This window comes from Mytilus californianus, unplaced genomic scaffold, assembly GCF_021869535.1.
Source record: "Mytilus californianus isolate M0D057914Y unplaced genomic scaffold, xbMytCali1.0.p SCAF_8, whole genome shotgun sequence".
In the NCBI taxonomy this organism is placed as follows: Eukaryota; Metazoa; Mollusca; class Bivalvia; order Mytilida; family Mytilidae; genus Mytilus; species Mytilus californianus.
The window spans coordinates 43,930,352-43,944,916 of record NW_026262734.1 but is presented as its reverse complement, the minus strand read 5'-3'; the positions used below and the strand labels follow the sequence as shown (position 1 = coordinate 43,944,916).

At 33.0% G+C, this 14,565-nt stretch overlaps 1 protein-coding gene across 1 annotated transcript in view; it reads left to right on the top strand.

Moving 5' to 3' along the window:
• LOC127712360 (mucin-5AC-like) overlaps positions 1–13,589 on the top strand; it is a 44,047-nt gene extending 30,458 nt beyond the window's left edge. The window contains exons 4-5 of the mRNA XM_052218747.1: positions 362–872; positions 8,500–13,589. Coding sequence (XP_052074707.1) covers positions 362–872; positions 8,500–12,103 — 4,115 coding nt within the window. The 3' untranslated portion in view covers positions 12,104–13,589. The remainder of the gene's footprint in view (positions 1–361; positions 873–8,499) is intronic.
• The last annotated feature ends 976 nt before the right edge of the window (positions 13,590–14,565 follow it).

Genomic DNA, 14,565 nt, shown 5'->3' with positions numbered 1-14,565 from the left:
ATTCAGACTTCAGTTCAAATACTATAGTTAGTGACAAATTCATTATCCTGTGTCTAAAAGTGAAAAATAAATAGTCAAAAGAAATTATTGACATAATTCATTATTAAAAGAAAATTTTTAGTGCGTCACTTCGATTATCAATACTATCAACAATCTACTGTTTATAGACTTTTTGTATTAAATTAAGCATATCATCCGTATCTTCACGTATCATTTAGTTCCGTTTCTGATTTATTTATCTAAATTTTAATTTTCAACAAAAACATTGTATAACATTTAATTTTTAAATAGAATTAACATGTGCGTCAGTAACATTGAGTAAGTTTAAAAGCCAACATTATTTTTTTTGTCTATTTATTAGGTCATCGGATGTCCCAGGGTGCTGGGCAGAGACAACCCACGACACCAAGAAGATCCAGTACCCCTGTCTTGTCTCAGACTCTTCCAAGTTCCATGAAGTCACCCAGAAAATCATCACTTGTTTCCAACTCATATCAAGGTGCTCAAAGACCGCCTTCACCTGTACGCATGCGCAGTGCTTCCCCTGGACCTAATCCAAGGAAATTGCCCACTCAACCGAACTTATCTGGAAGTAGTAGTAAATCTAGTTTGTCATCAAATAGCAGTAACAATTCTAGTGTGAATGTGACTAAAAATAATTCTGTGTCGAATCCGGGAAATAATAAACTCAGATCTCCGTCACCGGTTCCGTCCAATACAAAATTATCGAAAGTACCAGGAATACCTAGTAACAGACCAACATCTCCGATCAAAAGATGCTCATCTCCAGCACCTGCGAAAAGGTGCACCTCACCTAGTCCTGCTAGAAAAACTCCGACGCCGTCAAAACACAAAATTATTGCAACATCAAGGTAAGCCTTATAGGATAAAAAAACTTTTCTTTGTTTCTTTTAAAATGTTATGTATTTATATTTTAAAATGTATGAATCAGAAAATGTAACTTTACACTGGTATAGCCATGAACGACGGCATTTGTATAAAATATGCATTTTTAAATGAATTCAACACCAGGTATGTTTTAAATGGAATTCTTTTAACCGTTAAAGGTAAACAAATACATTAAGGTAATAATCAATACTGTAACATAGTTTTAACATTGCAAACCTTAACAAGTTGAAACTGTAAAATCAATACCAGTTAATTGACAAACAATTTAATTTTTTACTTTAATTAAGCCTATTTTTATAATATAATGAAATTATAGATATATTATCCTATAGAGAGCCTTAGAAATCGTCAGTTTGTTTTTACTATCGTACACAATAGGGCAGAACTAGTGGTATTTAGTTTAAATTTTGTAGACATGTTTGAACCTATATACAATACTTTTGTGTAATATTACCTGTTTTCTTCTTACAATTTAAATTGACATTTTATTTGTGATGAAATTTGAAACTTTCGCTGACAAAACAATGAATTATTTAAATAAAAATCAATTTATCTTTGATTTTTTTTTAGAATTTTCATTTTGATAACTTCTCTGACTTAGCTGTTAAAATATTCAATCAATATTTGACAATGAATTGACCTTGTGGTGTCCAAATACCCCCTCCAGATTTGAAGATAGATTTACCTTAAAGATTTTAAGAAACCACACTTGTCATGCTTGTTGTATCTTTTGGGAATCTTTGCAATGAACATTGTGTAATATAAATTCATTATACGTGTATCAATTTAGGAAATTTCAATTTGAATACATTATTCAGTTAACTATTTAATACGAATATACAGGAATGTCCTGATCGACCAGATATTTAAGCTACTTTATGCAGACACACATAAAGCTGTTTAAATTATTACTTATCCCTTTAGTTCTATAAACTGATACAAAGGACGATAGAATCACCTACAAAATCAATTGGTACATTCCATAGACATTGTCTGTTGTTTAGGACTATTATCGATGTCTTCATGCGTGTTCTATGTCGAAGAGGAAGATTTGTAAAACTGTTTACCAGAATAGATTATATTTATTGAATATTAATAAGAAGAAGGGAAAATCTTTGAACAAAAATAATGCTTTACTGTATTTATGAATGGGCTCCCCGACACTTTAAATGTTTTATTTGCCAGATTTTCAACAATTTCTAATTTTAATTTCCAAAAACGTTCACAAACTAATTTGTAACAAGCCAAAAAAATAAATAAAACAACAACAAAAAACAATTCATCATTTAACTTAAGTAAAATATGATGATGTGTTACACACTATAGAATAGAATGGAATAGAATAGAATATTTTTATTTCCCAAATTACAGGGCCCATAAAGGGCATAAAATCAGATACAATTGATTTACATAATTGGTAACAACACTATATATACTTAAGAAAAAATATTTGAAAAACTGTTTAACTATTTGATCCAAATTATCAAACACGAGCTATTATTTGAAAAGCAATTCAATGGTGCAAGAATCATATACAAAAGAAAAATAGTGCCCTGAAAATTTAGCTCACTCAGCTGATTTTATTTCAAAATTTAGTATTCAAAGGAAAATAATTTGATTCATTGTTTTCGAACAAGTACAAAAATAAGGACGACTTTATTATTTGGTAAGACTTTATAAAATTACTTTATTATTTGGTAAGACTTTATAAGATAACTGTAATATTTAGTAAGACTTCATAAAATAACAAAATATGAATAATATATTACAAGTACGAAGATTATCATTATAGAAGTATGCTGATAATCTGGATTAAAGCATAACTTCGCTACTGATTGGAAATGGATAAATCTAACACAAGTATTGTTACCTTAATTGGTTTATCCTAGACTTTGTAGATTAAAAGTCTTATATTATGACTTCATCAAGACTGCTGCCAAAATTAGTTAATTTTTATATTAATGAAATTTTTATTGATTGAAATTTGTCAGAATACAATCTAGGATAAATTTTAGTATTGAATGTTGGCCAATCTCCAGTAATCAACTTAAATTGAATTTTGAAGTGCTATTTCATACGATAATATATTGGTTTGTCCCTGTTGTTAACACAGTTTGTCAAAATTTTATAGGCACAAAAGTAGATATAAAACCTTCTGTTGGAATTCTTTTGTTTGCTAAACACTATTTAGTAAGCAATTACAGTTTATATAAAAGAAATACGTGTATAAAACATTTTAAAACCGAAAGTTCAACGGGTTACTCCTATTAAATTCATTAAACTAGATTTTCTGTAAAAATGTATTTATCTTTTCAATGAGACATGTAATGAAAATTTAAAATAATCTTAAAAATGAATGCCAATTATTATAAATACGTAAAGTCTGAAATGTTTTTTTGGGATTGGGGTATAAGCAGGGATTAAATGATCTCATGCATGTTTTATTGATATATTTCTTGAAGAATCCAAACAAACTCATTTGTGACAAACAGCTGGAGTTGTGGTGTAATTTTGATGCACGATTCTAACAGTTGAACTTTGACAGAATTCCTTTATTCAGTATTAGTTTAACTCCTGTTTATGGTTTTTTATGGTATTTATTTTTTGTGTGGTTTCCGATAGCAAATGAATGGAATTTAGCAGAATTATTTTATTTTTATGCACCACCTACGATAGTAGTAGGGGCATTATGTTTTCTGGTCTGTGCGTCCGTTCGTTCGTCCGTCCGTTCGTTCGTCCGTCCGTTCGTTCGTCCGTCCGTCCGTCTGTCCCGCTTCAGGTTAAAGTTTTTGGTCAAGGTCGTTTTTGATGAAGTTGAAGTCCAATCAACTTGAAACTTAGTACACATGTTCCTTATGATATGATCTTTCTAATTTTAATGCCAAATTAGAGTTTTGACCCCAATTTCACGGTCCACTGAACATAGAAAATGATAGTGCGAGTGGGGCATCCGTGTACTATGGACATATTCTTGTTTGTACTGTTGTGCACCTGCTGTTTCACATTTAATTGTTAATGGTGTTTTTACCCCATCGCAAAACATGAACACTATATGGAATACTTGGTCAGCGTAAATTGTCTTACAGTTTATAATTCAAATGGAACCGAACTTAACAGAACTGCTTCAAGATATGCACAGTTTTGCATTTTATATTTTTGGATGATCAGATTTTCTTATAACAGTACATTTGTAACATTAAACGGATAAAAGGGGAGAGACTTTGATTTTAAATGCAAAATAGGTTTTAATGTCGATTACGGTTGCATATGTTTTCTTTTACGGACATAACTTCAATGGAGTATTTCATTAAGTTTTACTGTCGTACTGGTGGACTGATCTAACAAATACTTTCATTCGTGTGCCGACGCGACAACGCCGATAATCAAAATAGTTTATTAATCGATGGTCCTTCTAGTTGAAAATGAAATTGTTTTGTCAATAAGCATTTGTAAAAAGGGTATTGCTAACTTCCAAAACCAAACGGTCAAATATATGTTTGATTAGATAATTTGAATATCAAGAAATTCATATTCTTTAAACCAAAATTGTCAGTCATTCGATTAAAAGCCGTCATATATCTATCTGATCTGTTTAAATCTACGAACTTTTTCGTACACGAGCTCTCTAACAGTAAATGTTTGTACTCTACGTGAATCACCAATAAATTCATGTTTAATCAGTCGAAAATAATAAATTGTACTCTGTGTCCAAGTTTACTTATTTTACCCCCAACTTGGATTTTTTTTTTAGATAAAGGCCCATTTTGTTCAACTGTTTTAAAATGAATATTGGTAGTTTATATAGTGCCTTTGCGTTGGTGTTAATTAAGAAACACGTGGTATTTGTCTGACTTTACAAACTATATTGAAAATCTATAATATAATGTGAAGGGCGTGTGTCTTAACGGCAATTTTTCTATAATGTATACTGAATGAATTGGATGTCTACCAAGGAATTTATGTTCTCTGCTACGTTTATCCGAGTAATATGGAATTCCTGTTAAGCGGTTGAATTTGCATATTTGATTTTTGAATGAAAAACAAAACATATACTATACAGTAAATATCTTAGGCAGATTTTCAATGAAAAAATATTCCGCGAAATTTTCTCATGTCATCTTTAAACCGAATTTTAGACCTTTGTGGACATGTAGAAGTCTATGCTAATTTAAAATCTATTTTGGTAACATCGGCAGTATAGGTAACAGTTATTGACTTGTCATTGTATTTAAAACATGTTAAGATATTCAGACAAAATATTTAATAATACAAAAATACTCTATGTAGTGACATATTACATAATACATATATCTGGTTTTTAAAATTGAAATAGTCATAAACTTTTTTTTGTTAAATAGTGCAAAATAAAAGCTTTTGAGTGAAAAGAGAGGACAATAGCTTTTATACGGGTTGCACGGAGACACATGTTTTTGTGTCAAACCTAAATTTATAATTTAAAATATTTTTTTCTTAATATCAATAATCATGTTGCCAGGATAACTTTAAAACGCTACAAGGAAATATATTTTGATAAATCAGAAAATTTGCACACATATCTCCAATTCGTTTGCTGTTTTTAACATAAATCAGGCCGTTGGTTTTCTTTTTTTGAATTATTTTTTATTTTGTCATGCTGGGGCCTTTTATACCTTACAATACGGTATGGGTTTTGCTATTGTTGAAGGCCGAACCGTGTCATATAGTTGTTGACATCCTCGTCTATGGTCTCTGGTAGATTGTTTTCTCATATGTAGTCATACCACATCTCCTTATCTGTTTTAAATAACATACATTATTATAATACATATTGATGGTGTGAATTTCATATTGTGGGAGACTTTGGTAATTTCTACCCATTATTGAATATATTTTTTAAAGTTTTTCAGAAAATTTTCAAAAAGTATCTACCATGCATGAAATTATTGCAGTACTACATTTAAAATCATTAATTCCTGCATTTATAGACCATTTGTTTTTTAGCTCACCTGACCTGAAAGGTCAAGTGAGCTTTTCTCATCACTTTGCGTCCGTCGTCCGTCGTCCTGCGTCCGTCGTCCGTCGTCCGTCGTCCGTCGTCCGTAAACTTTTACAAAAATCTTCTCCTCTGAAACTACTGGGCCAAATTTAACCAAACTTGGCCACAATCATCATTGGGGTATCTAGTTTTAAAAATGTGTGGCGTGACCCTGTCAACCAACCAAGATGGCCGCCACGGCTAAAAATAGAACATAGGGGTAAAATGCAGTTTTTAGCTTATAACTCAAAAACCAAAGCATTAAGAGCAAATCTGACATGGGGTAAAATTGTTCATCAGGTCAAGATCTATCTGCCCTGAAATTTTCAGATGAATCGGACAACCCGTTATTGGGTTGCTGCCCCTGAATTGGTAATTTTAAGGAAATTTTGCTGTTTTTGGTTATTATCTTGAATATTATTATAGATAGAGATAAACTGTAAACAGCAATAATGTTCAGCAAAGTAAGATTTACAAATAAGTCAATATAACCGAAATGGTCAGTTGACCCCTTTAGGAGAAATTGCCCTTTATAGTCAATTTTTAACCATTTTTCGTAAATCTTAGTAATCTTTTACAAAAATCTTCTCCTCTGAAACAACTGGGCCAAATTAAACCAAACTTGGCCACAATCATCATTGGGGTATCTAGTTTAAAAAATGTGTGGCGTGACCCGGTCAACCAACCAAGATGGCCGCCACAGCTAAAAATAAAACATAGGGGTAAAATGCAGTTTTTGGCTTATAACTCAAAAACCAAAGCATTTAGAGCAAATCTGACATGAAGTAAAATTGTTTATCAGGTCAAGATCTATCTGCCCTAAAATTTTCAGATGAATCGAACAACCTGTTGTTGGGTTGCTGCCCCTGAATTGGTAATTTTAAGGAAATTTTGCTGTTTTTGGTTATTATCTTGAATATTATTATAGATAGAGATAAACTGTAAACAGCAATAATGTTCAGCAAAGTAAGAATAACAAATAAGTCAACATGACTGAAATGGTCAGTTGACCCCTTTAGGAGTTATTACCCTTTATAGTCAATTTTTAACAGTTTTTCGTAAATCTTAGTAATCTTTTACAAAAATCTTCTCCTCTGAAACTACGTGGCCAAATTAAACCAAACTTGGCAACAATCATCATTTGGTTATCTAGTTTTAAAAATTTGTGGCGTGACCTGGTCAACCAACCAAGATGGCCGCCACGGCTAAAAATAGAACATAGGGGTAAAATTCAGTTTTTGGCTTTTAACTCAAAAACCAAAGCATTTAAAGCAAATCTGACATGGGGTAAAATTGTTCATCAGGTCAAGATCTATCTGCCCTGAAATTTTCAGATGAATCGGACAACCCGTTATTGGGTTGCTGCCCCTGAATTGGTAATTTTAAGGAAATTTTGCTGTTTTTGGTTATTATCTTGAATATTATTATAGATAGAGATAAACTGTAAACAGCAATAATGTTCAGCAAAGTAAGATTTACAAATAAGTCAATATAACCGAAATGGTCAGTTGACCCCTTTAGGAGTAATTGCCCTTTATAGTCAATTTTTAACCATTTTTCGTAAATCTTAGTAATCTTTTACAAAAATCTTCTCCTCTGAAACAACTGGGCCAAATTAAACCAAACTTGGCCACAATCATCATTTGGTTATTTAGTTTTAAAAATGTGTGGCGTGACCTGGTCAACCAACCAAGATGGCCGCCACGGCTAAAAATAGAACATAGGGGTAAAATTCAGTTTTTGGCTTTTAACTCAAAAACCAAAGCTTTTAAAGCAAATCTGACATGAAGTAAAATTGTTTATCAGGTCAAGATCTATCTGCCCTGAAATTTTCAGATGAATCGGACAACCCGTTGTTGGGTTGCTGCCCCTGAATTGGTAATTTTAAGGTAATTTTGCTGTTTTTGGTTATTATCTTGAATATTATTATAGATAGAGATAAACTGTAAAAAACGATAAATGTCGGCAAAGTAAGATCTACAAATAAGTCAACATGACCGAAATTGTCAGTTGACCCCTTTAGGAGTTATTGCCCTTTATAGTCAATTTTAACCATTTTTTAGTAAATCTTAGTAATCTTTTACAAAAATCTTCTCCTCTGAAACTACTGGGCCAAGTTAATTATAGATAGAGATAATTGTAAGCAGGAAAAATGTTCAGTAAATTAAGATGTACAAACACATCACCATCACCAAAACACAATTTTGTCATGAATCCATCTGCGTCCTTTGTTTAATATTCACATAGACCAAGGTGAGCGACACAGGCTCTTTAGAGCCTCTAGTTTGTTGTTGTTTATCCTAGCTATTTGAGTATTTTAGCCAAGTCATCAAATATCAAGTTAACGGCTTCCATCCAATCAGTTTACAGTAACTCATTGGAGTTCATGCGATTCCTTCAGGTTTTGTTGGTTACCTTGATTTGTGTCTCCTAAAATGATTATTGAGATTCTAGCATCGGTAAACTGCTGTTGCCTAAATTGGTATAATAATATAATACTGTTAAATGAAATACGCATTATTTTGAGGTACTCCAGGATTGATATTCTCTCTATATAGTATTCTTTATGCTTATAGGTCTACACCAAATACACCAGGGTTACAACGACGTCAGCTACCACCCCAGCCAAATATGGATTCTTGTGGAAATAGCGAAAGTTCCAACGGTTCCGTACCGAGTATGGACCAAATTAGTACAATGACTCTGGATGAGTTTAAAAATTTGTTGAACAATGCTTTATCTGTTCCGAATGGAAATAATTCCGAGGCTAGTGTAGATTCACCTCGGTCTCAAAGTAGTACTGACAGTTACAGAAACTATTCAGTGAATACAACTAAGAAACCACCTGTCGCTGATCATTCGAAATCTAAAACCTGGTCACATTCTAAAACTGCATCAAATGTTTCCAAAAGTTTTGATTCAAATCATAGAAGTGTAAAAAATCACACGATTTTAGAGAAGCCAGAACTGCCCGAGAAACCGAAAAAATTAGTCGCCTCGTCAGGTTCTTGGAATAGACCAAAGACTCCAACTAGTTCAGCAAGACCAAAAACACCAGTATCATCTGTGACAAACTCAATCAGACCGAAAACGCCAGTTTCATCATCTCACCCGAAAACACCGGTGTCTTCAGCTCGACCCAAGACACCAACATCGATCATTAAACCAAATGATGCATCTACTTATAATAATGTATCGAGTGAGCCGTCAAGTAGAAATTCCTCTTTAAAAAATAGCGCAGCAGGAAAATTTGTAAGTGATTGGGCAAACCAAAGTACTATTAATTCAAGGTTTTCAACTGAAACAAATTTAGGAAATGATTCTTCATATGAAACAAATGGTATTGAATCCAACGACTTTTCAAAAACCTATACAAAGTCATATGACACTGGTGATAGTACGATACGGACTGGAAGTCAGGTGAACACATCACGTGACAAATCCTCAATGGGAAGTTTCACGGGAATGATGGCATCAAGATTCTCACAGGATTCCGATGACATCCCAAAAACAAACACAACTCTAATTCAACCATCATCGTTCCGAACCAGTACAGAACTTAAATCAAATAAAAATGAAACAAATTCCTCTTTTATCTCTGGTAGATCGAAAAGTGTAACAATGAAAAGCGATGGATCGTATTTGCCTCCAAAAGAGGACGTTAAACCGAATGTTGGATATGTTTCAATAAATGCCGAGGACACTAAATACTCCAGAAAGCATGGCGGAAGTCTTACGTCATCTAACAATGTTGTTGAACACGTTCAGAATAAACTTGGATTAACAGACAGTAATAAAAAGGATTTAAGTGTTACAAGTGAAAATATTGGCTCTTCTGGTGCAATGGAAAGTAAATTTGACCTATTCAAAAAAACATTTCAGTCAAGTAGTGTTTCGGAACAGAAAACAAGTAACACGTCAGAATTTCTGCGAAATAATCCTTACAGTAGGGAAAATTCTCAGGAGCAAAAGTCATCTGAAATTATCTTGCCAGAAAATATATCAGAAACTAATAGTGACACTGATTGTAAACTTCCTCGTCCTTCAACACCTTCAGGGCGGTGCACACCCTCTTTAATACCAAGACCATCTACACCTATTGGAAATCTGAAAGAGCTTAAGGAAAAAGCAGAAAAATTAGTAAAGGATGATGTTACAAGTGTTACGAGATCGATTGAAAATTTGACGTCTTCAATTCTCACGGAACAGACGTCACCTGTAAGTACAGAAGCGCCCTCAAGAAGAATATCTTTGCCAGCACAGAGTTCGTTGTCGTCTGGTAGAGCTGTTGTATCATCACAAAGTTCAAGTATTACAAGCAGTACAGGTAGACCACCAACTCCACGTAAATCAAATATTCTTGTTAAAGCTCAGACACCGTCAGCTACTAAAGGGTCGTACACTAGTCAGTTCATGCAAAGACGAGCGATAACACCCGGTCCAAGCAAATCTGAAAGTAAAATGGAACCAGTCCGAAGGTCACGTACGCCTGGTCCTAATGAACATTCTTTGAGGCGATCCGAAAATTTCGAAATGGACCTTAATGAATCAAATAACACGCCATTGTCACGTACACAGAATGTTAGAACAAGTGCTAACGTTAGCGAGCCTAGACAAAGCAGAACAGTGCCATCTAGCCCTGTTGTACAAAGGCGACCTATAACTCCTAGTGCTGAACCAAGAGGACTTTCCAGACAAACCGCAGTTGATGAAGAAACCGTTATCATGGTAGATAGGAGCAAAGGACAACACTGTTTAAGTGTTCAAAGAAATGGAGAAACAGCTTATAAAAGTCCTAAACCTAGTTCTAGTCGTATTATAGCTAGATCTCCTGCTGCCGGAAGATCAAAACAAAACGATATCGATGCTACAGAACGGAATCGATTGCGTTCTAAAAGTGTTGATGTTACACAACAAAATACTCGTAGTAAGAGTATTGACAGAACACGAAATAGAAATGAGTCAGGTGAAGTTGCTCTTTCAGTAAATAGAAGTGAGGGGTCTCATGTTATTAATAAAAGAACAGAAGCCTGGGTCGAAGATGCGGCAAAAACTGTTGCTAAGACTCGTCACGGGTCAAAATTAAACAAGTCTTTATCTCATGGTTATCAGAGATCAAAAACTCCAAGTCCGATGGACATGCGAAATCATAAATCAAAGTCATTGGACGAAATCAAGGCGGAACTTTCACTGCCAATTAATGGAATAAGTTTAAACACAGAAACACTTGAAGCGCCTCCTGAAGACCCAGAAATGTATGCAACCATGGATAAATTATTTAAAGAAATGAGAAAAAATGAATTACGGGCCTCTGTGAATGAAACTCCAGGGATAGCTCAGAATGATATTACAAATGGCAATAATGATGATGAATATTCATTAGACAGTAACGAAAATGTTAAAAGAAAAGTGTCAGTACCATCTCGACCATCAAGCAGACAATCAACACCGTCACGTGAGTCTGTGAAAAGTACACCGTCTCGACCGAAAACACCGTCAATGTCACGGTCTAGTTCGTCCTCTCAACCTATAAATAGACCAGCATCAACACCTCCTCGACCTTGTACTCCAACAAGGTCAAAAACGTCTTCTCGTCGTTCAAGTATGCATTCTGAAGAATCATCTGCTTCTTCGGATCAAATTAAAAGGTCAAACTCTAACCATGCTACAATATTAGTTTCTAAAATTAAAGAAATGTTAAATGTTAAACCACGAAGAGATATTATTGATGGTCCTAAAACAAGGATTCCTGCCCCGGCTTCCTTGTCTAAATCAGGGAAGTCGAGGTCTTTTTCAAATTTATGTGCTGCAACAGAAAAAGACAATCCGTACAGCCGACAATCTTCTGGAAGTAATGTGTCAAACGGTGGCTTAAATGGTGACGTGTATGATGATTATGATGAATGTGGAAACGAGGTTGGATTTTATTCAAGAAATACTGGTAGTGACAGTAGCTCTGACAAAAGTGATAAATATAGATCAGGGTCGGGTTCTAAAACACCGGTCCCTAAAATAGCAACGCCGCTGTCTACCGGAAGGACGTCATTACTGAATAATCCGAGAGACAATTCTTCCCGCTCTTCCTCAAAACTTATAAGAGCAGTATCGGCATCTAGTTTATCAAGTACTACTTCCCAGACATGGTCTTACACGGCTGGTGAAGATGACGGGTATGTGTAACAAAGATATTCTGAACCGTGATAAGCATTTAACTGTAATACATGTATGGAGTTATGCTTTTATTCTACGTTGAAAAAATGCAACATATAGGCTTACTCTGGAGCTACAATATTATTTCAGCATTACATGGATCGAAGGTCTTATATTACATACAGGAAAGAAAAAGAGTGTATATCTTATTATATTTGGAATTTTCATTCATAATCCATCTGTGATATTTATCTTTTTTTGGACCTTTTCATTCAGCTGATCTCATTTTCGTGACATTTTTATCTGAAATTTTAAGTGAAAATTGATGGATCGATATACATTATTTAAAAAGGATTAGGTTCATTTTTCAGTGTATAAGTAGATATTTGATATGAAGTCTGTTTATCAGACAAGGTTTTTACCTAAAGAAATTCTGTTTTCTAATTAGTATGTTAATTCAATTATAGGAATGACTGCTTGCCGAACGTCCATATTTTGATGGTTGCCACCATTAAAATAAGGTTATTAACTTTGAACAAACAAAAAAAAAAGAATAGGATATAGGTGGAACATTGTTTTTTTATTTTTTCATAAATATCTATATTAAACAAGAATAAATATTTTGGAGAAGTTTTAAGATGATATAACCACTTAAAATATTATCTTGCAAGTCCAACAATAAAAAAAAAAAAAACTATCTCCTGCTATATAATTTAAATTAAACGGATTTTTATCAAATTGAATGTATTGAATTTAAGGATTATGTTACATGAATCGTCAATTGTGTAGAAGCTCCCTATTCAACAAAGAAATACCTTGAATAATTGTACCAGTCTATTAAAAATACTTATTTCACAACTCAAAAAGGTATTTTAATCTTTTTGATAGGTTTACCCTCTTGGTATTTTTTCCACTTAAAAAATGTCTCGTTGTGGGTTATTGCTACTGAACAGTTAGTCTAAATATTAAGAGAATTGATGAATACAGAGAAAAAACATTTCATTTAAAGAGAGCATTTCAAAAGAACATTCTTTTTAAAGTTTAAAAAAGGTGTATATGCTTATTTGAAAGATAACCAGTTTTATGTCTCTTTATTTAACGTTTACATACATACCTTTGATTTGGTCCCAATACTCTGTTAAAATATATTTTTGTCACCGATATTATACCTTCTTTTACAATGAACAAATTCATTCTTATTAAATTGAAATTTCTCCAAAAAGTTTCAAAACTTGTTTGAAGGAGCTGTAAATTGTTTAAATCTGGTTTATCTTTTAATTGGCAAGCCCTCTCATCTTTGCTTTGACGTCTTCTAGCAAATATTTTCATAACGTTTAACAGGGGTTTTATAGGCCTGAGAACACAGTTATTTCGTAGTGCATTTCTTTTAGACAATAAATTCAAATTAAAAAAATCGCACCTGCTCTATCTCAAACAGATTTTTACAGTGTAGCGTTCTACTTTTGGGACAAATCATATCAAAATTATAGAAAAGTCTACCAGCTCTAACTTAAAATATGGACAATTCTATGTTAAGGGGGTCTTTAATTCAGTTTGACAGCTTCAGACATACTAATTTTTTACCTTTTTTAACTGGACCAAATCACTACTTTACATAAAAATTCATCACCCAAATTGTTAACTTGTAATTTCGTCCCCCTACGTAATATTTCATGCATGAGATATAAAGAAATAAATTTCAAGTTATACACTGTCCACACTAGGGACTATATTTGTAGAAAATCAAAGGACGATAACTGTGTCCTCGGACCTAGTATACAGCTTAGCAAATGAAATACATTTATATATGTAAAATTGAGAATGGAAATGGGGAATGTATTGAATTTAAGGATTATGTTACATGAATCGTCAATTGTGTAGAAGCTCCCTATTCAACAAAGAAATACCTTGAATAATTGTACCAATAATTCTTAACACAGAAATTAAAGTTATGTATACGTTACAAAAACCACAGACAATGAAATAAGTTCTAATTGCTTATGCAAATTATTTGATGATTGTATATCGACATGAACTGCTGGTTTAAAGGGGAATGATGGTATTTCGAACTCGTATTCATATTTAAATAATCCATTTTGTATTTTATCCAAACGAGCATGTTTAATTGCTGGTAATTCAAATACTGACTATTACTTCTAATATGATTAAAGTTCGAAGCTAACCTTTCCATGTTTACATTCCATTTTTGTATATTGTTTGTTTGGTGCATAAGTTGCTATCACTGTTTGTCTATGCAAGTTGTTTACTAAAGATAAAAAGTGTGCATTCCCCAAATATTGATTCTAGATTTTCAAGTTGAATAGCATCTGTTGATTTTTTGTTTGCCTACAGCAGACTTATAGAGACAAATATTTAAAAGTTTGTAATTTCGTTATTTATCAATTGACAGATGCTATTTAATATGGTCTAGATTAGAAGAAAGTGATCCTATTTATATTTAGATAAAATAGAATTATTTTTATAAATAGTTG